Source organism: Hemiscyllium ocellatum, chromosome 13 (assembly GCF_020745735.1).
Source record: "Hemiscyllium ocellatum isolate sHemOce1 chromosome 13, sHemOce1.pat.X.cur, whole genome shotgun sequence".
Taxonomy (NCBI): Eukaryota; Metazoa; Chordata; class Chondrichthyes; order Orectolobiformes; family Hemiscylliidae; genus Hemiscyllium; species Hemiscyllium ocellatum.
In genome coordinates this window covers 97,894,299-97,922,242 of record NC_083413.1, presented here as the reverse complement: position 1 = coordinate 97,922,242, position 27,944 = coordinate 97,894,299, and the positions used below count along the sequence as shown (strand labels likewise).

Here is a 27,944-nt window from a genome sequence, read left to right as displayed (position 1 = left end):
CTGGTCAACATCGACCTCTGATTTATTATTTTTGAGGGTTGCTGTTCAGTAATATCCGTGTATCAGATAGATCCCAGTCTCATTCCCTGGGATTTGACAGGTGTGGTGTGTCAAATAGATCCCAGGAATAGTGCTCCATGAGATTTATGTGTGAGAAAATCTCCAGTTCTGAGAATCCGCCCTTGGATTGTGCACGTGTTGTGTCTGACTACCTGACTGAACGTTGACATTTTTGGCTGATGAATGTTTCGTTGGGCATTTTAGGTGGTGAGTTATGCATTACTAACCCAGGCTGTCCGGACATTGGGAGTACATGTAGTTTAGACGGTGTAGAGTAAACTTTCAAACTCCTTTGCCTGCCTTTTATAGGCTTCTGGTGGAGCAAAGCTCCTCATTTGTATCATTACGTGACCCGAGGCCGTGACCTTTGGTGCATAAGAGGAAATGTTCTCTAATCATTCTGCCTCTGGAGTGTTCCATCAGGCATATCGTGTGAAAGATGCATTTACATTAGTGGGCGGCATGGCAGCGCAACATTAAACTAAATGACTGGATGAAACACAACCAAACAGAACAAGTGAAAGTATTTGGCTGGGAAAGGAGTAGGATGTGGGAAAATGTATGATTACTGACTGGCCTTGAAGAAAGAATGAAGCAAACTCAAGGTTAGTGCATATTCATTCAAGATTTATTAACCATTTCAGAAAGCATTTTTATCCAAAAAGTTGAGGTAAAAGCTAACAGAAGTGAATATAATGGCTGGGTGCCACATTGAGATGAGAACACATGCGCTGTGAGGTGGGAATTTTCTGTACATCAGTAACAGTCACAAGAAAGGGAATACAAAGGCTCATCATAAAGGGTAGGCAACCATTCTGAGTAAGGAACAAATAAAAACAAAACAAATGGGCTTCAAACAACAGGGAAGCTACAAATTCTTCCAACCACAACCATTTCAAAGATATAAAGTAAAAACGAAAATCCATCAATAATTGTCTCAGTTACACACTGATAAACTGAAGTGATCTCACTGTGAGAGTCAGCAACAGGACAGATTGTAGATTGGGAATTCAGAGACCTTGATAAGCAGATCAGGAAAATCAAAGGGGTCCACAACTCATTCACTTAACCTGGAAAAGAGAGATAAAGCAATGACACAGATATTTATGATCAGGGACTTTCAGATTTAATGTTTATTCAATGGCACACTTAGAGATTTCACAAAACATATTGGGCTGTTTGGCATGAGAAAGATGTGATTATTCTCACCTTCACCAGAGTGACGGCAGCGCTGTAGAAAATACTCAGGAAGAACAAGGTGATGAACGTGGAAGCAGTTGTCCAGATGTTGCTGTTATCATCCTCATAGTCTTCAATCCAAGTGCGATCTATTGAATCTATGAATATAAAGCCGAGAGAACGCATTTAGATCGTTTATTGATCCAGATCGATCTATGTGTATCCAAGTCATGTAATTAGAGACCATTACATCTTCATAAAGCAGTCAGGTATTTCTCAAGTGTGACTCTTATCTGTACCCATCAGTGCATTATTGACTCTCAGCAAGAAATTACAAATACTGACTGCACATGTTCTTTCTTCATTGTCCATGTCAGAATGTTTTAAATTAATTTTCTTTTAATCTATTATTTAAGGATATTATTATTTGAGGAATGCTTATTACGAATGATTATTTTAATTATATCATTATATTTTAAATATAGGCTGTGACAGCACTTTAGTTGAAAATTGTGGCCATCACTGAATAAAAGTTCAAATGTGATTCTCACCTTTATGTATTGGTGACCAATTGCTTGGCAAATCGTGAATATAAGTGACATCACAGTCAGGACATTGCTTCATATTTTTGTTTGTAGGATCTGTATATTTAGGAATAAGTTTTTGTACATGTGTCCCTTAATTTATTTGACCTACTGCTTGGTGTGTTTGGTTTCCCTTTAATGGTTGTGTATGTGGTTATGAGTGCCTCTTACTTCACTCTTGCCCATGTTGGAGTCTGTGCATGAATAAACATATTCCTGTTCCTTTACTGCTAGTGTTCTCATGTGTTTGTGCACCGAAATTTTGGTCTTTTCACATTGTGTAAGCATCATTATGCGAATATGCCACTTCATTGCTGCCTATGCTTATCTTGTAATGTCTTTGTGAGTGTTCACTTTTCATTAGTGCTATCTAAAATGTGTGCTTATGTGTCTGTTTCAGGTCCTACCTAAACTAGGTTATTTTCCTGTTTATGCTTAATAAATGTTAGCATGCAACGTCATGTTTTGATGGATGTTTATATTTATATGATGATGTCTGCTTGTGTGGCAATCTTTCCCAAACCATCTCCTGAGAAGCTTGTTTGTGTTAGTGTTTGTGGATGCTTGCTGATGCTTGTGCTCATTATCCTTATTTAATAAATGCCCCTCTATTTATTGATCTATGCACTTGTGTGTCTGCATGTGAGACTCTGAATTTGTGTGTACGTGTGACATTGTATACATGCTGATCAATGTGGTTTAAAAATAACTAATTAAGCTACCTCTGTCATCGTATGTTTGTGATTCTGAAAATGGGAAAATAATGATATTAATGTTTATCTCTGTGCACTTATGTGCCTGTGTGAGTTGACATGTGGGAGGACATTTTTTGGAATTTGTATCTGTGTGTTCATGCGTGTATGTCTGTACGCATTGTGCTGTATGAATGTATATGTATTCATGCCCATTCGTGTGTTACCGTGTGTCTATATTTCTCATGGTTAAGTGTGAGTACCCTGATCATTTGTGCAAATAATTTTCTTTCGGTGTATGTGAGTTTTTGTATGAGCTTAGGTGAGTGTTCAAGTACCACTTGCATGTGTGGCTCTGTGCGAGTATGCGTGTGTGACATCTTATCTGTATGCACATTTGAGTGTGCACATCAATATGTGTCTTTAGGTGAGAGCCCATATATGTGTCATTCCGTGTGTATTTGCGATCATCTCTCTGTATCTGTTCTTATACCAGACTGCAATTTTTATTATTCTAATTTATTGTTCTAATTTTAATGGATTGCCTATAATTAGATTTGACCTTGGTGTTGTAGGAAACATTTCCCATCGTCGTGAAGAGATAAGCGTTTTATGAGCAACTCTTCTGTTGCAGTGATAGAATTTCTGTCTCTGAGAGAAAAGGCGTGAGTTCAAATCCCCACTGCCCCAGAGATAACATTTCTGAATATGTTTATTAGAAAATGTCTACTTGTGTTCTGTATGTGAAACAAAATGGTACCGGGTATTCGAATACCAGAATTGATCCCATGTGCTCCAGAAAACTGAGACAAAACTATAGAATTCAAACCGGGACAATGCAAACACCAGTTTTGGATTAGGGGAATCAATGTTAATCATTTGTTAACAGAGCCAAGCGTGTCCAACATGTTTCAAAGGTATTATTTTGCATGGAAATGTTAAATCTTTGGACAGTAAGCAAGAAGCTGACTGTTCCTGTTAGTAACTGGGTTACATTACAGAGGACATCGACCATGAAAACTCTGCACAGGGAGCAAGAGGACAGACCATTCATCGTTCCCCTCCCCTCTGCTCCACGACAACTTATCTGTCATTTCTCTTTGGTGTGAAAGTGAAGATATATTCTGTCAACTCATGCGCTGGCGCAAGATCCCTGGCAGTTCCCCAGAAACAACGGTTACATTCAAACTGTTCTGCACTCTTTACGATTGGTATGTTCCAATCAAATTTAATTTGAAACTGTCTTAAATTTACATTTCCAATTGGTGCAATGTGGCAGTTTAAAACTGACATGAATTTTATAAGAATGTCCAATCAGGGGAATCAAGAACACCAAGTTCAAAACTCGTGCTCTACCCTTGACATAAAATGGACATTGTCAGATTTTGTCACAGAGGGATTTAAGATGGACAAGGGACTTGGCGGAATCCTGCAATGAGTGAGCTTTACTCCGTCCCTGACCCAGGGTGTATCTGAGCAGAGAACATTAACTGCACAAGACACTTGTCCTAGACCTGTTAATAACCCACTTTAACTACAGAGATGCAGTGTAAGTCACAGTGAGAAACAACTAATTCAGTATTTAACTCACAACTGGAGGAAAAAGAAACTTTATTACTTCTGTTGAATTATTAAATGCAACTTTGAGATTTTTATTGACATGAATTAACAGTGTCCATCAGTGCAAGTGAAATGTTTACGAAACTCGGTTTACCGCTGGATTTATCGACTGTTCTGTTGATGAGCTTCAATGGAATCGCTTCATGTCCCACCACACAGGAGTAAGAAGCACCGCTGGCCCACTCCTCCGCTGTAATGGATAACAGGCTGTACATGAAGAAGGAAGTGTTATCACTCTCCGCCATCACCTCGGTGTTCTTGTAGTTACTGGGATTCACCGGCTTGTCATTGGTTGTCCACTTGACGAAGATCTCTCGGGGGGAGAAACCTCTCACTAAACAGGTGAGGGAGAGAAACCTCTGAGCGGAGATTTCTTCTGTTGGTGGCAGGAGGACCGACACTGATGGCTCCAGCGGATTAATCACTGCAGAATATTTGAGACAAATATAAATCAATCAAAAACATCCTGAACCAATATCACAATTTCACTCAATATTAAAATATGCCATTTTTAATTTGGGATTTATTCACTTTCGTTTTCTAAAAGAGTACACATTCTGTTCAGTAAAAAAAGTAAAGTTTAATGTGAAAGTTGCCTCCATGTTTCCAGCCCACAACAAGGGCATTCTGTCCAACTGTCATTGCTGATGGTGACATCACAACCCAGGTTTCTTCCCACCTTATCTGACTTAATCAGAATACAATATCCTTTGGTCCATCTTTTTCTTTATCAGCTACTTAGTTATCCTGCCTTCAGATGCATCATTAATGCTCCCAACGGTGTTTGTTCATTACCAATGAAAGCCTGCCATTGATGTAACTGGATCTGGATTCCACATGGGATGCTTTGTGTTTTAATCTCACCGCTCACCTTTCTCCTTGTGGATGGAGTCTCTCAGCGGAGTCGGTAGATTTTGATGGTACACCACACATTCAAAAGTAACACCACTCAGCCAGGCTTCAGTAGAAATGTCTAATTTGCTGATCACGCTGTCGGGAGTCTGTCCAGGCTGGTCAGCAATCTCGGTTTTCAGAAGCTTCTTTTCTTGCTTCCAGGTCACGCTGACTCCAGATGGAAAATTGGACACAACGCAGGTTAACGTCACCGTCGCCTCCAGTAAGACTTGTTCGATTGGCGGTGGGAGGATTTTAACGGTGTTAGGGTGGCACTCGGTATCTTCTATGAAACAAAAATCAAAGTCAATGAAAAATGCCCCTTTATGATACAAACACCCAATCTTCAGATTACTTCTTCACAGGGTGAAGACACCACCTTCAAAATGGCAACTCCAACCATTGCTGAAACAATGCTTACTATTGTTGATGTATTTTGATTTGTGAAAGCATTTGTGATTACCTATGACATACCCTGTGTAATTATTCCAAAAGAACACTGGCTTTGTAACAAGTGAAAGCTGTGAAAAAAGTAAAACCATCGAAGATACCATGATGTAACCCATGGAATTACCTTTCTTTCAGAGTTTGTCTCTCACTTAAGACCATCTATTGATACTTGTGACAAGAGTAATCTGAATATAATGAGTTCATTTCCATGTTCATAACCCTTAGGTGCAAGTGCGCTGGTCACGCTGACTGCCAAATCACATCCCAAATTTTGGACAAATTATAAGAAATAATAATTATTCTCTTTGCAGAGTTCTAAAGTGCTACAGGAGCAGTGAATATCCATGGAAATTCTGTTCATTATATTTAACGTGATCAAAAATACTTTGCGTTATTGGTGTGATGTCATTCTCTAATTTATGTCATTGTTCCTCGTGGGCTGAGTTTGGAGTAGATCTGAAAACAAGGCACTGAGTACAGCATTGGATATCGAGAAGGACACCCATCTCCTTAAGTCTTTCCCTCCATTCAGTTAGTTCATGACTGGTCTGTACTTTCACTTTATTTACCAAGCTGCATTTTTTAATTTCTTCATAGAGCAGGGGAGAAAAAAAAACAAACAAAAGCGTCTTAAATTAATCTACAAACGTGATGGAAATGTACACTAATTTTATAGACATCCACTACCCACTGTGTAAACATCGCCACCCCAAACCAGGCTAAATCAGCCTGTCTCAAGTTCCTCGTTCACTCATCCCTATTGTAGCATTCTTACCAGAATTTATTCTCCTGACTCATCCACTACTTACAGAGAGCATCTTAAAGAGGCTCAGTGAGATCACGTTTATCCCAGTTCATCAAATGTGATACCCACTTGGTCTGTGGTCTGATCCCATAAATGAAGTTAAAGAGCTCAGCACCAGATAAAAATCGATGTCGTACACTGTCCAAGGCCAACAGGTCATTCCTGATCAGGGAGTGAAGCATTGAACGCATTTTGATTTATTTTCAAGTTAGGGTCACTGCATATTTTAACCACGTCATTTTGAGACCACAACATCATAAGATAGAGGATCAGAATAAGGCTGTTCGGCCAATCCAGAGTTTAGATCAGAATGATGCTGGAAAAGCACAGCAGGTTAGGCAGCATCCGACGAGCAGGAAAATCGACATTTGGGCTAAAGCCATTCTATGGTCTTCTCCCCACACTAAACAAGAACCGATCCATCTCTGGCTTGAATATACACAATGGCCTGGTCTCCACAGCCCTCTGCAGCAACAAGTTCCACAGATTCATCACCCTCTGGCTGAAGAAATTCCTCCCCATCTCAGTTCTAAACGGTGCCCCTTTGATCCTGAGACTGTGCCCTTGGGTCCTAGTCTCGCCTACCAGTCAAAACATCTATTTCACATTCACTCGACCTCAGTCTCTCAGTATTTTCTATGTTTCAATTAGATATCTCTCCAATATCCCCCCTCCACCCCCAAACTTATCCTTGAAGCCACTACCAGGCAAGGATTCATCACTCTGAATGCTTCTCCCAGCATGGTCAGGCAACAAACTATTTAACAAACTATTTAACAAAGCTCACCGTCTATATATCTATCTTCAACAGAGAGGAAACATGCTTTTCTGACTTGCCAAAATGTTGAATTATGAGCAATGCTAATGTAACATTCAAACTGAAATGAGATACGTGACATGCTGGGAAATGAGAAGCTGTACCGTGCTGTTTACTACGCCTGATAAATTAGTGTGTTTGATTCACATCAGAGTTCAGAGTGATTTGTAGCTCTCTCAGTATGTGTCTCTTACCCTGGAGTGCGGTGATGTTTTTACTTTGAATGTTCTCTTCGTGAGTGACCTGGCAGGTATAGACTGCGCTGTTGTACCATTCACCATAAGGGACCATCAGCCGACTCGTCACCGAGAAGTTCCCGTTCGCCTCACACACGGGAGACGTGATGAAGCCAGAATCCAAGCGTCGGCCATTTTTCAACCAAGTCACGTTGATTGCCTTCGGATGGAAATCGATGATTGAACAAACGACAGTTGCAAACTTGCTGCTTGCGATTTCTTCACTGGAGCTCACAGTTAGGAGAAGAGTTGGTGGGAGAGGACCTGTACCTTTAGGAAACACATCGCATAAATTATCTGATGAATTTCATAACAAATACAATCAGTTCTCATATATCAAGGTTTCTTGTGATTAATGGATACAAGAATCATAATTGTGCAGAGTGCTGGAGAAGCTGGGATCCACACAGAAAGATCATCAGGACAATGTGAAAGGCTAAAATTATAGGACACAGCAAGGAGTCAAGGAGGCATAGAAACTATAGGCCGGTAACATCAGAAGGGAGATAGCAACGTTGGATGGTATTCGTTTTAATGACAGAGTCTGATGATCAAGGCAGATGAATTACCGGCATAAATGAGGAAATGATGCTGTTGCTATCACGGAGACATATTGAGAGCGGGGCAGGAGTGGCTATTCAATTTTCCAGGATTTAGTGCCTTCAGGCGAGACAGGGAAAGATGGAAAAGGATGGGGGCAGGGGTTTGCGGCACGGAATGTTGCTTCTGTCACAATTCTGACAAGAGTATTTTAGGCTGTAAAGAGAAATGAAATCATAGATACCTCCTCGAACAAAGGCAAATGGACAGTACTTCAAAACCAAAATACAGCAAACATAACTACTGGGAGAGCACGATAGGCCTTACTATAGATCCAAAAGACCAAGTGCAAATACATGGATAAATTTCAGAGATATGTAAATTAAATAGGGGAATGAGAAAAGAGGTTTTTAACTTCCTCAGCATAGGCTTGGATATTCATTTTGTCAAACGTTTAGAGGGAGCACAATTCTGAAAATGCCCCCAGGAGAATATTTAAACAAAGTATGTGTTAATACAGAGAATTTTAATCCAGACCTTGCAAGAGAGGGGTGAACCTGAATTTAACTTTTGGGAATGAAGTCGACCCAGTGGGTAAAACATCAATGGTGGTGCACTTTGCAGACAGTGATCGTAAATCAGTTGGATTTCAGATTGTACTGCAAAGGAATAGACATTGGCCCAAAGTTCTGAAAAGGGGAAGGACAATTTTAGTAAGATCAGGTAATGACTTAACCAGAGTGGACTGGAAGCTGACACTTATTGGTAAATCTGAGTCAGAGCAGTGTGAAACATTTAAGAAAGAGACAGGAAAATCATAGGGAGGACATTTCCCAGGAAGCCACTGAATGGGACCAAGAATGTAACGTGCTCTGGACACCAAAGGGCATGGAGGGTGAGATAAGGAGAAACAAGGGAGGCTTCCTGTCTATACTGAAATCTCAAAACAATAGAAATTAGTCTGGAGTACAGAACGCGCAAGGGGGAGTTTGAAAGAGAAAGGAATTAGAAGAGCAAAAGGGACCATGAGAAAATAATAGGAGTCAAAATAAAGGAAAATATTTTTAAAAGTTACAGGCTCATTCATAATAAAAGAATTATTCGGGAAACAGTAATGCCCATTAAGTGTTATTATTGGAGTGGAGCCGGAGGATTAGGTTGTGGTCAAAACGAATGTGTTGTGTCAGTGTTCACTAGTAAGAGGGACAATGTGGGGACAGAAATCATGGAGGAGTGTTGTGATGTACTTTCAGAAATTAGGGCACATGACGTGATGTTCTGTGTTGTCTTGCTAAATGAAAAGTGGTTATATTTCCAGGGCAGATGAAAAGTATACCAAGCGGTTGAGCGATGCAAGGGATGAAATAGTTGGGTCGCTAACAATAATTTAGAATTACTGTCTGGCCACAGCAGTTGTGCCAAGTGAGTGTAGATCAGCCAACGTTGCACTGTTACGCAGGACAAAGGAAGGGATAAATAATGAAAACACAGATCTGTCAAGCTAGTCTCAGTGGTAGGGAAACTATTGAAAAGTGAAATTTGTCTTCATTTGGAAGATAAATCAACAATTTTCAGCATAGTTTTATTGAGAGAAAGTCATGTGTAACAATTTGATAGTAGTTTTCAGAGAGATAACTCGATGTCCAGATGATAGCAATAATCAGAGCCAATGGGATCCGAGTTAATTTGACAGATTGGATCGAGAACTGGCTGAGTGATGGGAGCAGGGGATAATAGTCATCGGGTGTCTGGGTGACTGGGAATCTATGTCTCCTGGTGTTCTGTAGGGATTGGGGTTGATTTCCATGTTATTTCTCTTACATACCAATGATTGAGACTCAAATTTAGGAGGATTAACCAGTGAATTCACAGATGAAATGAAAACTGTCATGTTGGTAAGTCATGAGCATTATAGCTTTAGATTGCAGGAGGATATAAAAGGGTTGGTTGTATGTGAAGAGAAGTTGCAAATGGAAATTATTCTGGATAAATGTAAGGTAATGTAATTCGGCAGAAGAATCTGTGAGGTATGACATTTTGAATGGTGGAACCCTGGAAAGGCCTGAGGATCTTTGGTGCATGTACCCACCGATCCCCTATAGTACTGTGTCGTCTGGATAAAGAGACTAAGGAGGTGGGAGGATATTTGCTTTTATTAGCCTAGACATTGACAATGAAGAATCGGGAGATGATACTGGAACTTGATAGAACACTGGTTAGGCCATACTGAAGCGTTGTGTGCATGTTATCGAAGGAATGTGATTACACTGAAGGCAGTATTGATTAGATTTGCCAGGATCTTGCCTGGGTTGGAGGGTTTTAGTTATGAAACGAGATGAGATAGACAGGGGTTTTCCTTGAAGCAGAGGAGAGTTAGGGAGAAGATTATCATGATGTCTAGAATTATTTTAGGCATAGACTGGGTAAACTGGATGAAACCTTTCCCCTTGATGGAGAGATCAATGCCTCAGGGGCACAGGGTGAAGGTAAGGCCAGGAGGTTCCAAGTGGATCTCAGGGGAAAACAAAATCAAACAGAGGGTGGTGTTAGCCTGGAGCTCAGCACCTATAAGTCATGTAGAGACTGAGACCCTCATAATAAGTATGAAGTATTGAGATGCATCCTTGCAAGGGCAAGTCACACAAGGCAATGGATCATGTGCTGGCACATGAGACTGGAATAGTTAGGTGGCTGTTATTGATAGGCGCAAACTGGATGGATCAAAGGGCCTTTTTCCTGTGCTGTATAAGGGGATTCTGTGAAAATGGTTATAAATAATGCCTTATTCATATTAATGCCAGATGCTCTGTTTATCTCAGTTCCCACAATACGTACCTGGACATGGCATTTCTTTGCTCTTGTGTGACCCGCTGTGTTGAACCTCACAGTAGATTTTGCTGGGGCAATCTACCGCTGACCCGGGCAGGGTTAACTGGCTGCTCAGGGTGTAGGTTCCCTTCTTGTTTCTCACTGATGGGTAAGTCTTCAATCCACCATTCGTGATTAGCTCCCCACCTTTCTTCCAGGTTACCTTGGTGACTTCTGGGGAATAGTCCATCACCAAACAACCAAAGATTGTCGAATCGGTGTTGTGCTCCTCACAGGAGGAGACCAGGCCATAAAGCGTGGGGGGAGATGGTGTCTCTACAATAGAATGACCAATTGAGCATGTTAGTTTCTGTTAATTTGACCTTATCAGTTACTCAAATGTATCCTCAGCTGTAACCGTTTGCCAGTATGCTCCCGCTGAAGTCTACAGCATAACTGGAGTTTATTTTTGTTTCCTACCAGTTGCTGATCATGATCATTGGTTCCCTCTTGAGAAACATGCCCTCGACCTTGACCATTGCCATATAATTTAGGAAGAAGAACATCCTGATCCCACCCCAGTAACTGTTTGAAGATCTCACCAATTGACACTTTCATTGGATTGCTGTGAAGAGCAGAGAAGTTTCACAAAATACAAACCAAGGAAATGCAGATTCATCGAAATTCTACAGTGTGTGCAAACAGGCCATTTGGCCCAACAAGTCCACACCCACCCTCTGAAAAGAAACGCATCCAGACCCATTCCTCTACCCTATTATGCTACGGTTAACCCTGACTAATGCATCTAACCTCCCAATCACTGAACACAACATTCGCAATTTCCCCAGCTTGTACAGATTTGGACTGTGGGAGGAAATGCACACAGATATGGGGAGAAAGTGCCAACTCCACACAGACAGTTACCCGAGGCTGGAATGGAGCCAGAGTCCCTAGCACTGTGAGGCAGCAGCGCTAACCATGGAACCAGCGTGCCGCCCCACTAGGTACCGTGCTGCTGGAAATACCCAACAGCTGGCAGTACCCCCAGAGAGAAATCAGAGTGAATCATAGAACATAGAACATCACAGTGCAGTGCAGGCCCTTCGGCCCTCGATGTTGCGCTGCCCTGACATACTAATATGAAGCCCATCCCACCTACACTATTCCATGTACATGCATAGGCCTGTCCAATGACAACTTAAATGTACTTAAACTTGGCGAATCTACCACCATTGCAGGCAAAGCACTCCATACCCTTACTACTCAATGAGTAAAGAAACTACCTCTGATATCTGTCTTATACCTATCTCCCCTCACTTTAAAGTTGTGTCCCCTCGTGTTTGCCGTCCCCATACTTGGAAATCAGGTCCAGTGAGCCTTCCTCACTTATCAATGTAAGACAGAATGTTCTCTCTGGGAGGAAGGTCACTGCAGCAGCAGCAGCAGCAGCACAGGCAGGAGCTGAGCACTGGGACGGGGAGGATGGCTGTCACGGCTGAACTCAGGCCAATTGGCTGGAAGTTGAAACATCTAATTTACAATTATCTGAATTCTGGAGGCCTCTGAAAAATGGAGGACCATTAAGGTTCAGAGACTTTGGAGTGTTACAGCTGAGTATTTATGTAAATATGATTTGAGAAATGAACAAGTAATCTTTAACTTTAATAACTATCAAACTGATACGCAGTTCACCACCAAACCTCATCTCTCAGACTAACCACTGCACTTACTCTGCCGAGACCTAAATTTCCACTCACATTGACAAACCCCACCCTGCTATACACCCATTCATGCCCGGAACACACAACCCCCTATCACACAAAACACATCCAAGGCAATCCATATTGACAGTGTAGCTGAGCAGAGAGATCTCGGTGCCCATGTACACAGATCCCTAAAAGTTGCCAGCCAGTTTGATAGAGTTGTTAAGAAGGCATACTTTGTGCTGGCTTTCATCGATAGAGGGACTGAGTTTCAGAACCACGAGGTTAGGTTGCAGCTGTACAAAACTCTGGTGTAGCTGCACTTGGAGTATTGTGTACTGTTCTGGTCGCCACATTATAGAGAGAATGTGGAAGCTTTGGAAGAGTTCAGAGGAGGTTTACCAGGATGTTGTTTGGTATGGCGGGAAGGTTTAATGAGGAAAGGATGAGGGTCTTGAGGCTGTTTTTGTTTGAGAGAAGAAGGTTGACTTAATTGAGACATAAAAGATAAACAGAGGGTGGACAGTGAAAGTCTTTTTCCTTGAATAGTGATGGCTAGCAGGAGAGGACATAGATGACAGATGTCAGAGGTTGTTTCTTAACTCAGAGAGTGGTAGGGGCATGGAACGCACTGCCTGCAACAATAGTACACTCGCCCACTTTAAGGGCATTTAAAAGGTCATTGGATAAACATATGGATGAAAATGGAATAGTGTAGGATAGATAGGCTTCAGATTTTTACACTGACCTGTGGAACCATCGAGGGCTGAAGGGCCTGTACTGCACAGTAATGTTCTATATTCTATATTCCAGATGGACATATGATCTCAATTCCTTTCAGTCATTTACACTCCTGCCGCCCTGTACCTGGTCCATGGTGAACCTGGCCCTGACTGGACCTGACACCATCATTTCCACAACCTCTGACAAAAGCCCACTACCCAAGACATGACCTCAGCCCTTGATCACTGACCTCTCATCTTACCCAAGACAACCTGTGCACATTGCATCCTAGCTCCTTTGGCATCTGTGCTTTACAACCTACCATTTTGCCAGACTCTGAGCTTTGCATTTTGACAACACGTCCACCTGTCACTTCATTACAGTGACCTTCCACCCCCTGAAACATCCTGGCACTCTGCCCATCTCTACACTAACCAGCCTGGCATCCTGCCCACCTCTCCATAAACCAGCCTGGCAAAGACAGACCTCCTGCATTTCAGCTCAAACTACCCCTCACCTACCAAGCACAATTCGACCAAATTATCCTGTGACCATTACCATTTCCCTTGATGCCACCTTTTGCCAGACAGAGTGCACGCAAGCTTACCCAGCAGCCAGCCTACCAGCCTACCAGCCCAAACTCTCCCACATGCCCAATCTAGCCCCTCACTTGCTCACCACCTTCCAACTTTGAGCCTATCCACCATAAAGTCAGTGAGACATAAAGTCGTACAGCACCGAAACAGTTCCCTTGGTCCAGCCCATCCATGCTGACCAGAGTTCCCAAATTAAACTCATTCCACTTGCCTGCCTTTGGCCCATATCCATCCAGACCGATCCAGTTCCTGCAGCTGTTCAAATGTCTTCTCAATGTGGGACCGATCTCTGCACTTACCGCTTCCTCTGGCAGTTCATTCCAATGTTTTGGACAATTACAACATGAAGCCCTAACTCCTGCACTCAGTGCTCTGACCAATGAAGGTACGTGCGCCAAACACCTTCAACACACTAGGTACTTGAGACAACGCTTTCAAGAATCTATGAGTCTTGAATCTATGAATTTCTGTGGTGGAGAATTCCAAACGAATTCACCATTCTTGTGTTGAACAGTAAACAATCAGGTTCAATGTTATCAGTGTGTTGGGAAGATTGATGAGCAGCAAGATTAATGATGATCCCATGAATGGAATAGCCTTCTAGAGAGGCCGAGATGCCTTCTTCAGCTTCCATTTTGCATGCTGACATGTCCGTTCGGCAGCATATTCCAAAATTGTGATCCTTGAGGATAAGGGCACACATGCACGTAAAGCTTTCCTCCATATCAGACTTCAACTTAACTCTCAACTATTTCCCTGCCCGTTTCCTCTTCCTCAATCACAGCCATGGGGCTCACTTCCTAACAGCGCTGTGAATGTGCTAATACCACACAAACTTCAGCAATTCAAATAGACTGATGACAACTGGTTTCTCAAGGCGATATAAAAAGTCTGACACTTCCACACCTGTCTCGAGATTCAAACAACCACTAGAAGAATTGAAAATTATTTGAGGCACTTGTGTGTCTTCACAAGATGACATGATTTCCTTTTTTTAAAAATCACACAACACCAAGTTATAGTCCAACAGGTTTAATTGGAAGAAAACTAGCTTTCGGAGTGACGCTCCACTATCACCTGATAAAGGAGCGTCACTCCAAAAGCTAGTGTGCTTCCAATTAAACCTGTTGGACTATAACCTGGGGTTGTGTGATTTTTAACTTTGTACACCCCAGTCCAACACCAGCATCTCCAAATCATGGTTTCCTTTTGAGTGATTTGACTGTGTTTTCACTGAATGAACAGAGCTATTTCTTAATCATATAATAGGAATGAAGCTTCCCTCATTTTTAGCAACTGCTGAAAATGTATTGCTGGAAAAGCGCAGCAGGTCAGGCAGCATCCAAGGAGCCCTTCCTGAAGAAGGGCTCATGCCCGAAACGTCGATTCTCCTGCTCCTTGGATGCTGCCTGACCTGCTGTGCTTTTCCAGCAACACATTTTCAGCTCTGATCTCCAGCATCTGCAGTCCTCACTTTCTCCTCATTTTTAGCAAGGCAATCACACATTATATTTCTTGATTCCAGGGAAGTATAGTGTTAAATTAATGAAATATGATGATTGGGATGTTTCAATTGGAAATTGTCAGATATTTAAAGTTTACTTTCATGAGCAATTAATCCCAGCCTCATTGTGTCACAGTACTCACAGGAATGTCTTTCAGAAATGGTGTCTCCCTTTGTTATGGGCAGTCAAATCAGTAAATCTGGGATAGCTTTTGCTTGTTAAACAAAGGTGTTAAAGAGCTTTAGCCAAAGGGAGACCTGTGGATTGAGCTCACAGATGCACCATGATCTAAGTAAGTGGGGGAACAACTAGAGGGGCTGAGTGCCCTCCTCTTGTTCCTACCTTCCTATCATTGTGTCATTCATTAAGCTAGCACTGGCCGTGAATACGTTTTATTAAAATATTTCGATAAATTAATTGTTTCACACATGCTTTAAAAAAAACTTGTTGATTATTTGGAACGGGATCACTGACATTCTCTATTTGAGTGATCAAAATAACTTCCACCCAATTACAGCAGCCACTGCACTCTGCAGTGTGTTGTTACTTCATAATAGTTTCTTGTGAAACTACAGCTCGAGATCAGGGCACTCAAATTCAATAATATCTCTGAACATTTGCAATTTGTTCAAATGCATCTTTTCTCTGAAGAACGTGTTTAATCGAACAGAACGTTTTTCAATGAAACAACAAACTTTAAATGCTAGAAAACCAAAATAAAGACAGAAACGTCTGAAGAAACTCAGCAGGTCTAGCAGCTCCTGTGGAGAGAAGGCAAGGTGAACCTTTCCCATCCAGAGACCCCCTCTTCACCAAATTGTTTTCATGTTTTTGGCACAAGAGCTCACACCCGTTGAGATAAACAGTGATTCCGTTGGCTTGACTCCTGTTGGAAAAAGGATTCTTAGCAGAGGTACTGGATGGTCTGAGATAGCAATGGAAGACCAACTGAAAAGCTATCACCATCTGCTGCAAGTGTTGGATTCAACGGAACCCTCACAGTACTGAACTATCAAATTCAGCTACAGCACTGGTTTAATATAAAGTAAAACAGCCTAAGCAAAATCTCATCAAATATACTTTGAAAATGATTCATTCGGGATTAGTTATAAATGATATTGTTAGAACAGCAAGTCAAAAGCTGGGATTTCTTTGAGCACTTACTCCATTAACCCCATCTAGCGATGCCCAAAAGCTTGTGAACAAATATTGATCTGGAAAAAGCTGCTAACCACCAAAATTCTGTTTAATGTCTAAGAGACACAAGTCAGGACAGCGATTGAATAGATTTCACTGGCCTCTGTGAGTGGAATTCCAACAAACACCCAAACATTTCAATCTGCTTTCTTGTACTGAAGTAACCTGATAAGAGATGGTGTTACATACCTCTCTAACAGGTTGTAAGTGAACACAGGCCACCTGGCACAGAATCAGGGACCCTACCACAACATCACAACAGACCTGAACACAATGAGCTCGACACTATCACGGAGAACACAGCTCACCTGTTTTGACAGTTTATAAACCATGTTAGTTATTAACACCTTCCAACAACCAGGGATTGTTCCAGAATGTTTGTACAATGAAAGTAACATTTCAACATTTATCCAAGAATACTTTGACAGCTGCTCCAAATTGTTCAAACTCGATGGGAACTATAGAGCAATAAAACTAGGAATTGCATTGCCATCAATTCACTGTCACTAGATTCCAACCTCGAACTCCCTTCCTCTTTCCCCTGTGAATGTTGCTGCACCAGACGGTCTACTTAGTTTGAAAAAGATTAAAATGTTTTGAAGTGTAATAAGACCATTGCCAGTAACATTAAAAGCTGATAATAAGTTTTCAAATAATAAGATGCAAAAAAAAATTCTGATTTTACATTGTGCCACGAAACATCTCCTGCATAACTGAGGCACAAAGAAAATCTGCAGCATATTTCCCTCTGCCTCGCTCAATCAAATATCTCTTGTTGTCAACAACCAATTTCAAAACTCTTGCTATCTGCCTTTTGTTCCTGAAACGTTCGTTCTGATTGGAACAACTTAGTCAGGGCTCTCAATTCTGAGGCACCTAATCAAATATTGTATTTCTGGCAGATAAAAGTGGTTTTGAAGCGCGAGATAAAATTGAACTGTCTGAGATTCAGGTATCCGAACTGGACAATTTATAAATGGTCAGGACCGTGGACAAGTTAGTCAGAGATAGCACTGAAACAAACTGTACAACAGACTTAATCCCAGAGGATACATTGCTCAACTCCTCACGTCAAATATATTCACTGTAATTGAATATTCATCAGAGGAACTAACCAGTGGATTAATGTGAACGAGAATGTGTTCACAATGAACATAAATAACCACTGAGTTCATAAACTTAATAAGTCATTGTATTTAACAAAATTATTGAGGTGGGAAATATCGCCAATTAAAGCACAGATCTGGAGGAAATGGATTATTCTCGAAATTATTTTTACATATTCTTAAAACGTTCCTCGAATTGTGGAGATTTTGCATGCACTGCATAAACAATACTGCATTCCAGTGTGGAAAGCATTTCTGTTGAAGGAATTAGGGCAAGGTTATTTTCTTGTTAACTGCTTGTAATGAACTAAAATGTTGAAAAAGGTATGAATTGAAAACATGCTTCTGTCTGGAGTTGCCCACTTTAACGGATGTCTAAGTAAATGTGGGCACTGCTGCCTCACAGATCCAGGTACCCAGGCTCGGTTCCAGCCTCAGGTGACGGCCTATGTGGAGTTTACACAATCTCCCCTGTGTCTGTGTGGATTTCCTCCCAAAATCCAAAGATGTGCAAGTCAGGTGAACTGGTCATGCTATATTGTCTATAGTGTTAGGTGCATCAGTCAGGGGTAAATATAGGGTAGGGGAATGGGTCTGGATGGGTTCCTCTTCAGAGGGTCAGTGTGGACTTGTTGGGCCAAATGGCCTGATACATACTGCAGGAAATCTAATCTAAATGATTGTCACACTGAACTAATGTGAGCAGATTCCTTCAGATCGCTACATTGCAATAAATCGATCAAGTATATTAATTAAAATAAATATTACTCTATTTTCAGTGTTTGAATAAACAATGTGCTCTGTTATCCTCTAGTTCATGTCTTCTGCAAATTTGTGAACTCTGCATACGCCTGAACACATCGATGTAAAATGAATTTTCTGCGTTTGCAGCAAGTACTCCCATGGTTTTAAGAGGAGAGTTCCTACAGTATGGAAACAGGCCATTTGGCCCAACAATTCCACACTGACCCTCTGAACAGTAAGTAGCCCACCCAGACCCATTCCCCCTAATTTATATTTACCCCTGACTAATGCACCCTAACCTAGACATCCCTGAACACTATGGCTGTGCTAAACTGCACAATCACCTGACCTGCACATCTTTTGGACTGTGGTAGGAAACCACAGCACTCGAAGGAAACCCACACAGACACAGGGAGAATGTGCAAACTCCACACAGGCAGTCACCCGAGGGTGGAATCAAATTTGGGACCCTGGCGCTGTGAGGCAGCAATGCCAATCACTGAGCCACCATGCTGCCCTGGAGTTCATGAGTGGATTACTTTAATTAATTCGAAATTTGGTTGGTCACATAATTCACTATAGCAGTTGTTTCCTGAAGAATGACTCTTCAGTTGATATTTTGTTGTAAAATGTAACTATTTATTTAACATGCACAGATTGGGAACACCTAAAGTACTGTGCAGGTTAAATAATTCAGTTAATGTTTTATTTTTATCCTGCAAATCCAGTTTAATCAGGGACATAACAATTAATTAACTCAAGTTATATGTGAAACTGATCAAAGCAGTGAAACTGATCTGTTCTTCATAGAATTGAGCAGAATTTCCAAATGGTCTTTGCCAATGATCTTTTCCAGCCAGAAAAATATGTATGTAGTGTACAGGGGAATTGAAAGGTGTTTCTTGATCAATTATAGCACAGTCATGGCATTTTTGCTCAAGAGCAAGAACAATTAGAACATTAGACTTTTGAAATTCTATTTATATTTCTCTATGACTTGTAAACTGCTTAAAGACAGACCTTGTGATTGAACTAGATAGTTGAGTTTCGAATTTGGATTGTAAAGCATGGATTAGATTAATCCTTAATTATTTATTTTAAGTAAAAATAGCACCTGAAGGTATCTGTTTTCCCTTCATTTCTAAAACCTGTGCGATTTGCCTTTCACTTTATAATAGACTTTATGAAATTGTAACTCGCATGCTGATTGCATTGAATGAGGAAAGAGCAGTTCACTGTCACCAACCGTGTTAACATTGCAAAAACAATGTAGAAACCAGAAACGGTTTCCCAAATATAACACATTTAATGTTACCCAAGCACAGTCCCTCCTCAACAGATCAACGATCACCAGATCACAACACGGTATGTTTGCAGCAGAACTAGCTCTGCAAACATTTTCAACAGAACCAAGAACATGATGTCACCTCACAAATAAAACCAAATTGAAGTCTAACAAAGCTGCTCAGAATCAAGCAAACTAATGATTAAATTGAATAGAAATAACAGGTCATAATAGCAACCTTGTTTGTGAGGGGACTTAACACTTAAAGCTGTAACGTTTCTGGCAATAGTTCAATTTATTTCTAACCTGCACACCCTTCCTGATCATGACAATCTTGTGCAGTGCACAGTAGAGTGGGGTTGAAGGCATATATTGATTAATCACCTCATGGTCAAAACAAAATTACTGAATGGACAAATATTACCACATTATAATTTTAAGTTAGTTTCAATTACGTAATCTGATCAATTCTGCAGTTTCAGATTTAGGTCCCAAATTTTATTTTGAATGAGGCTACTTAAAACAAAATTCAGTTCGTTTACAATTAGAACTGAGTTTTTTTTTAAAGTCAATCCATTAAAAACTCGTTTTTTTTCATTTCTCACACATCTGGGTTTCTGCCTTAAGTTGTTTTTCAGACCGTTACAAATGGATGTCATGTTTTCAATCAAGCAGAGAAAAATGTGTCATATAAGTTTAACAAATGCAGAAATGATTCATGAAAAACAAAAGAACTTCACAAATATTGGTAATGAAAAGTATTCCAGAGAGTCAATCTCCTCACCAGAAAGAAAACATCGATTCAGAAAGCATGAAAACGCAGATCAATTTCACAAACTGAATAAGAATCCAATCAACTCAATTCAACAGAATCAAGGAAAATAAAATCAGAATCCAATCAACTCAAAACAACAGATTTGAATGAAACATAATCAGAATCCAACCAATTCAATTCAACAGAATCAAATAAAACAATTTCAAAAGTCAATCAACACAATTCAACAAAACCAAGTAAAAACAAAGTCAGAATCCAATCAACACAGTTCAACCCGAATCAACTAAAACAAAGCCAAAATCCAATCAACTCAATTCAACAGAATCAAGTAAAACAAACTCCGAATCTAATCAACAGAATGCAATATAGCACCGCAAGAAACTTTGATGACAGTTTCTAACCTGCTTGTCATCAACAAAATTAACAAAATAAATGAGAAAATATAATCATGGTAAGAACATATATTCAAGAAATGAATAATGATATTTTAGCATATTTTAGTCATGTTTGGTAATATCTTGAACATCTTTGAATTCGTAGCATTTGTTGTTGATAATAAAACTCACAGTCAGGGTGTCACTGACATTAAACATTATTTATAGCTGACTGATTAAGAGACATTAGGTGTTTCAAGTAACCCAGCCACATAGAATGTCCATCTGATCAAAAAAGAGATACACTGAGCAAATGACTCCATCATCACCATTTTAACTATTTGCTGAGCCTTAACTGAAGTCTATAATCAGTCTGAACAAAAATCAATCCGAACCAAACCAAACTCAGCACAGAATCTGAGTTTCATTTAATTCAGAAATTAGTCACATGAATAGAAAGTTTTTAAAAAGTCACTAAGAATGTTCAAAGTTCTTACCTGAAGTCACTGTCACCATGGTCCCTTGGCCCCAGTAATCAAAAGCATCACAGTGTTACATTCTCTGGACTGGATCACACAATAACTAGCTCTGCATAAAACAAATCAAAAATCTACCATCATTTTAAATTTTCAGAACCACAGGCAAAATAAAGTCACGATAAATCTTCATCACATAATTGCGCGAGTGAATTTTGATCATTCTTGATAAATTTTAATACTGTTTTATACTTCACAGAGTAACACATCAGCTGATTCTCAAAATCCCCAACTGGTGTATCAATAATTACCCAACACTTTTACAAATTAAATAGTGATACTGGCATAAAACCCCACAGAACTAATACTGCACTGCAAGTTAAGACGGTTTGTAGAAGTAATCACTGACTAGTTTCAAACAATGGAGGCTGAATAGGTTTTTGTACTGATCATAATTGCAGTGTCACCCCAGCTATATCACTGTGAGACACGTTGTGTCAAATACTATGACAGACTGTAAACTGTAAAATGCAAATAATTTCTTCACTTCCTAGAAAGCAGTGATTCAGACTCCTCGAAAAATGATTTGGTGCATTATTTCAGCTTTTACTATTCATTGTATTTTGAAAGCTTGGAATACTTTTCCAGGTTTGGTCTGCATTTAACTTGACAATCAACACGAAGAAGGTAGAAAATAATTCTACATTTGTACAAACTAGCCCGACTGGATTGTGTTTAAATTGCATCTCACATTATTTCACGCTCCTGCCACGGTAGAAATCACCAATTTGAGATAAATCCTTGTCAGTGGTTATTGTATGAGGATGTCGCTGTGCACAACACTGTGACCCACTGTAGTATCACAATGATGTAGACCAGTACACTCATTCTCTGTTCTTTACTCTAGGTCTCAATTTTCATTTGAAAGAGCCATTTAGTACTGATCATGTTTAGAATGAATGCCATAGTTGACATAACAATTAGCAGTGATTTCCTGAGCTGTCAGATATATTTTGTCCCAGCATTTAATTGATGGAAGTGTTAGCAGTACATATGACATGCCTAAAACATTGTCCCATTGTGTCACCAGTTTGCTAGTTTAAATGGTACATTTCCTCTTTGATAGCTTTGTAAGAGGCAGCCTGAGGTCTGCTTCAGATCGCAGTTGGTATAATTGCATTTAAAACTCAAACTGACCATCAGTTTATGATGGAATTGACAAAATGTTCCCTCGAGCTGTTTTTGAACGGGTTCAGCCCTGGTTCCTCTCGCTGTGGTATCTTGCACAGTAATAGATGGCGGTGTCTTCGATCTTCAGGTTAGTCATTTTCAACGAGAAAATGTTGTTTGAATTGTCTTTGGACGCAGTAAATCGACCCTGAATCGCTGGTGCATAGTTATTGCTGGATGGAGTATAGTAGCTAACCAGCCACTCCAGACCCTGGCCGGGAACCTGGCGGACCCAGCTCATGTAGTAGCTGCTGAGATCGAACCCGCTGGTTTTACAGGTCAGTGTCAGGCTGCTTCCGGGATGGCCAGTCTCTGCCTCTGGCTGGGTCAAAACAATCTCCGACTGGACACCTTTAAAAAAGACAAGAAATAAACCATGAGCATTACTTTTACATTCCTGAGGTAGACTAACATTGAGACAGCAACAAAGACAGACTTAAACAAAAAAAACACTCACATGATAAGAAAGTCAGTAATAAACTGAGAAAAATTGTCGACACAATCATTCTGATAACTTCTGGGAAGCGGTTCTGTCAAGATCTTTCTAAACAAAGCCGATCCCGGAGTGTTGAATTACGGTCCAGTGCCTAGGATTTATATGGCCATCGGAAAGGGCAGGCTCACAGCTTCCGCCTGTTGGTTTCCTGCTGGAGGCTGAGACTGGATCCTGGTCTCAGCTTGCACAGCCCCAACACATGGGCTCATGTATTTACCAGGTTACGCTTAAACATGGATATATACACATCTTGGGATATTTATTTTGCTGAATAGCTTCTTTGGGAGTGTTTTTTTTAATGGTGGAAGTAAAATTGAGTACCTTCAGGTCTATTTCACATGATAGTTGCAAGTATTTTGTTTTAAAATAAATCCATTCGGAAGTTAGCTCCCTTTATTTCTACATTCATTCACAAACAGATAAAACTAAAATCAAAGTTCAAACGTATTACTAGCTAGTAAAACAATTGAGTTTTTTTTTCCCCAGGACACTGCCAGTCTCTGTCCCACTACAAAATAACATGTAATTCATACTAAACATTTCAAAATTCAATTTAGGCAACTGAATACAGAGCGTGTCCAAAGTGATTATATTCAGAATATTCAATTAGAAGTTAACTCCCTTTAATTCTACATTCCACCACAAGCAGATAAAGCTAAAAAGAACTTCAATCATATTATTAACCAACAAAATGAGTGACTTTATTTTTGCTGTCACTCAACGTCTCTCTCACTTTACAAAATAACATCCCATTTCTAATCTGCGTTTCTAAATTCCATTTAGGCAACCTAATATGGAGCAGGACTAAAGTGATTATGTTCAGAATGTGAGTGTGTCACTAAACAGTTTGGACCCGGAGATTAGAAGCACCTCCTTACATTGCAGAATGTCTCTCCTTGCATCTTTTTTTTCAAATTTTTTAAAATGCATAGTAAAGGAAAGCTGTGTGCCGGAGAAACAAAAAGTGAGTTGGCAGTGATACATAACACCTAGGTAAACTTTTGAAAGAGCATCTAATGAACTAGAACAGGACAGTCCATACGTTTTTTTTTAAAAAATCCTCAACATCTAAACCATTGCAGGTAACTGTCTGGGTACATCAGGAGTGTTTGGTTAAATTAGAGAGTATTACAATAATCATTACCGCGAATGTAGGTTATAAACAGTACATTTATAAACAGTACATTTCTCTGCTCACTGATAGCTCTGACAGGGGCAGTTAACTCATAAAAATAAGCAGAAATTCGCTGTTACACGACACCAGTGTTAACCATGTATAAAGGGCCCACTCAGTTTTAATGAGATAAATGAATCAGTGAATGGTGTACCAAGTGATGTGAGTTTGAACCAATTCAAGTTTGGTAATTTACTTTGAGATGATAACAAATGTTACTGCAATGTGGGATTTTGGATCCATTAACTTCATATTCAGGAGCTTTAAAGATACTCAATAAACAGGCTGAACTAACCAGAATGTCACTGCATTCAATGTCCTGTTTCTGATAGTCATACAGTGAATGCTGTATTCAGTGACTTTCCTTTTTAAAGAAGAAATGCCAAGTGAAATGTATCCATTGTGAGTAAATGGGAAAATATAGTTTGTTTGGTAGGATTTTACTTTAGTTGATTCATTTTCCCTTTAATCGGCCAGATACAATAGTTGGCAGCAATTAAGCTGACTGCAGAAAAGGTCCTTGAGTTCCCAGGTTCATTTACTGGAAGCAGGTGGAGTTTCTGCAGGGGATCAAAGATATTTTGTCTCACTGTTGACCAGTTGGTGGAAAGCAAACTGCAGACCATAACCACTGCCTCTGCAGAAACACATCTACTCAGCAACAATACTGGAGAAAAGTTTATTTTTGAGCTGTGAAACTTGGAGAACTAGTCCCTCCTCTCATTGAAGGAAATATTCGCAGAGTCTCAGACACAACCTAAACATCAACAGTTCATTCGAGGATCACTACAGCACTGTTTAATGTTGAGAAAAATTGATAACTAGTCATAGAGTCATGGAGTGATACAGCATGGAAACAGACACTTCAGTCCAACCAGTCCATGCCAGTCATAATCCCAAACTAAACTAATCCCACCTGTGTGTACTTGGCCCATATCCTTCCAAACATTTGATATTCATTTACTTATCCAAATGTCTTCTATAGGTTGTAAGTATCCACCACCAGATCATCCCAGACACAAACCATTCTCTGTGTAAAAAGTTGTCTCTGATATCGTTTTAAAAATTTTTCTCCTCTCATTGTAAAACATGTTCCCTATTGTTGAAATCCCCCACCATAGGGAAAATACGACAATGTCTGGGTCAAAAATTGAAAACAATCCCAGCTCCAAACATTTACAAAATATCACTATGGATCTTCCTTGAGTCCAAAAAAGATTGTCCCCTTTGATCAATGATTTGTAAAATTTATTCGCGTATCTAATGTGATGGACGTTTTCAAATAACTTCTGAAATGCAAGTGGTTCACATCAATCGTATTAAAGTGACATTTCGTGTGTTACCCCACACAAAAAAAACAAGTTTGTTGACATGAGTTGCTCTGAGGAAGTCTACGATGAATTCTTTTATCAAACAAAATCATTTCCAGTGTTGTGAGGGCTTGTCTATCTTCTGTGCAATGGTCTGAATTTTGAAGTTGTGTCTGACTGCAGATGAAACTGGCTGCTCTGGGTAAAAGTACAGTTTGCGCCTTTCACATTGTTAATGTATATTGCTGACTTTAGTTGAATAAAGGGATGTTGCCCCAGGCATCGTCTGGCACCATTAATTAGACCATTAATTTCCACATCGCTCGCCAGAGGATCAGGTGGAGTTTATTGATATGTGATATTTTTGAAACGAAAGCTTCGTACATTTCCAGGATGAATCATGTAAATTAGAGCCATTCACCTTTCCACTCATGGCTTTATAAACTTATATGAGGTCACCCCCCGAACTCTCACCCTCCAGTGAAACAAGTTCCAGTCTATCTGGATTTCCAACGGTAACTTTGTTCCCTCACATTCTGCTGTTAAAGATCCTCCTGCCACCCCAGGCCCACACAGAGTGTCCCTTGATACTAGTTCAAAGAAATGAAAGGAACTTGTCCCACCATATTGTTCAATTTTATTTGGTTTCAAACACCATAAAAAATAAATGTTCATGTCATTGCTGATTTATGGGAGAATTCTGTTTACACAGTATCTGCTGAAATACCTGCAGTACCATCCTGAATCTGGTTCGCAGGTTCACCTGTTGCTCACAAATGCAACCAGACATCAGGGAACAGTGTGTGGGATATAGGTAAAGTAGTGTTATTTCTGCAATTATAATTACTTATACAAAGTAAATGAACTCACACCAGTGTGTAATTGTTTCAGCCAAGAGCTGAGTCAACAAGAATGGAAACTATATAGAGGAAATACAGAATTGTTTTTGTATTCACTAAAATTGTATGCAAGAATGAAACGTGACTGCAAAACAATGGTAGATATTACAGACGAATAGATAAGATGCTGTGAGGGGAGGGAGTTAAGCTAGATACGCCTGTACAAACAGTAGGTATAAACATTTGTTTCCCACTTTTACTGAAACACAGGAACAAACCCCAATTAAAAGGGTCATAAGGATCAGTATGGTAGGGGAAGGCACAGATGGAGGGAATAGATAATAGTGAAGAAAGGATATGCCTAACAATGGGCCACAGCGGGATGAGGTCAAACAGCCTTGTGAGGCCAGAAATAAGCATTTGTCACAGACAAGGAGGGCGCCGGTCTTAGGGAAGTGGAAGATGTAAACAGGGGAGGAGCAATGAAATAAAAAAATAGAAACCAAATTACATAAATATTGTGTATTAGTTGAATTCAGTGTGTGTGTCCCTGCCTTGTGGACAGTGGACATCACACCATCTTGCAAGAGTAAAATAAAGGGCACCACTGATTCAGATTTTGTCTCGGACTGAAATTATTGAAGTGTGTGAGCTTTGTTTCTCACAAGTGAACATCGTCCACACCCAGCCCTCCACCCTTCCCTTCTGTACGTTTCACTTTGTGAAATCCGTGTTGCCAATAATCAGTTAAAAGAAAGATTTTTAAAAACTTTCTTAATTCATCTTGCTGATCTTGACTGAGTAAAGGTATGTTGCTGTCAGCGTTTCTGGGGAACATGTCTGCATTTTTTTCATGTCAGTTTACAATGATATTAAGTCAAGAATTGTCAAAACGTCCTGAGAAACAACGTTTAGAAATGGGTGTTCTGCCCCTACTTTTTTCCCCATAAGCCAGGATTTACAGCATTGGAGATCATATCTATGTTGATAATGGATTAGACCCTACACAATGTTCCCGAATGTTTACTTCAAGTGCTATCACCTGCAGGATTATGGACAACATGCTATAAAGTGGGTGTTGGCTGGAAGGTTCTGTTTTCACATGATACAGGTGTAATGGGCGAAGTGATCTCTCTCTGTCGTGAAAACTTCATCTTTCCTCAATTCATCTTTCCTACTTTGTCTCGTTCAGAGGCTCTAATTCACATGATTCATACCGGAAATATTCCAAGCCTTCGGTTCAATGATATTAATAAACTCCACCTGACTCTCCGGCTAGCGATGTGGAAATTAATGGTCTAATTAATGGTGCCAGACGATGCCTGGGACAACATCACTTTATTCAACTAAAGTCAGCAATACACATTAACAATGTGAAAGGCACAAACTGTACTTTTACCCAGAGCAGCCAGTTACATCTGCATTCAGATACAAAATTCAGACCATTGCACAGAAGATAGACGAGCCCTCACAACATTGGAAATGATTTTGTTTGATAAAACAGTCCATCCTAGACTTGCTTAGAACAACTCGTGATAACAAAATTGCTTGATTTTTTTTGTGTGGGGTAACACATGAAATGTTACTGTATTCCGACTGATGTGAACCATTTGCACTTCAAGTTATTTGAAAACGTCCTTCAAAAAAAGATATGGGAACAAATTTTAGAAATCATTGATCAAAGGGATTTTTTTTGGACTCAAGGAAGATCCATAGTGATATTTTG

The 27,944-nt window shown here is 40.1% G+C and overlaps 1 gene segment (V, D, J or C); it reads right to left on the bottom strand.

Moving 5' to 3' along the window:
• Positions 1-723: 723 nt before the first annotated feature.
• Positions 724-22,986, bottom strand: LOC132821988 (Ig heavy chain C region, membrane-bound form-like). The segment is given in 9 exon segments: positions 724-1,130; positions 1,270-1,397; positions 4,230-4,559; positions 5,007-5,315; positions 7,296-7,607; positions 10,713-11,021; positions 21,191-21,244; positions 22,424-22,750; positions 22,857-22,986. Coding segments are annotated over 9 exon segments (1,827 nt in total).
• Between the last annotated feature and the right edge of the window lie 4,958 nt (positions 22,987-27,944).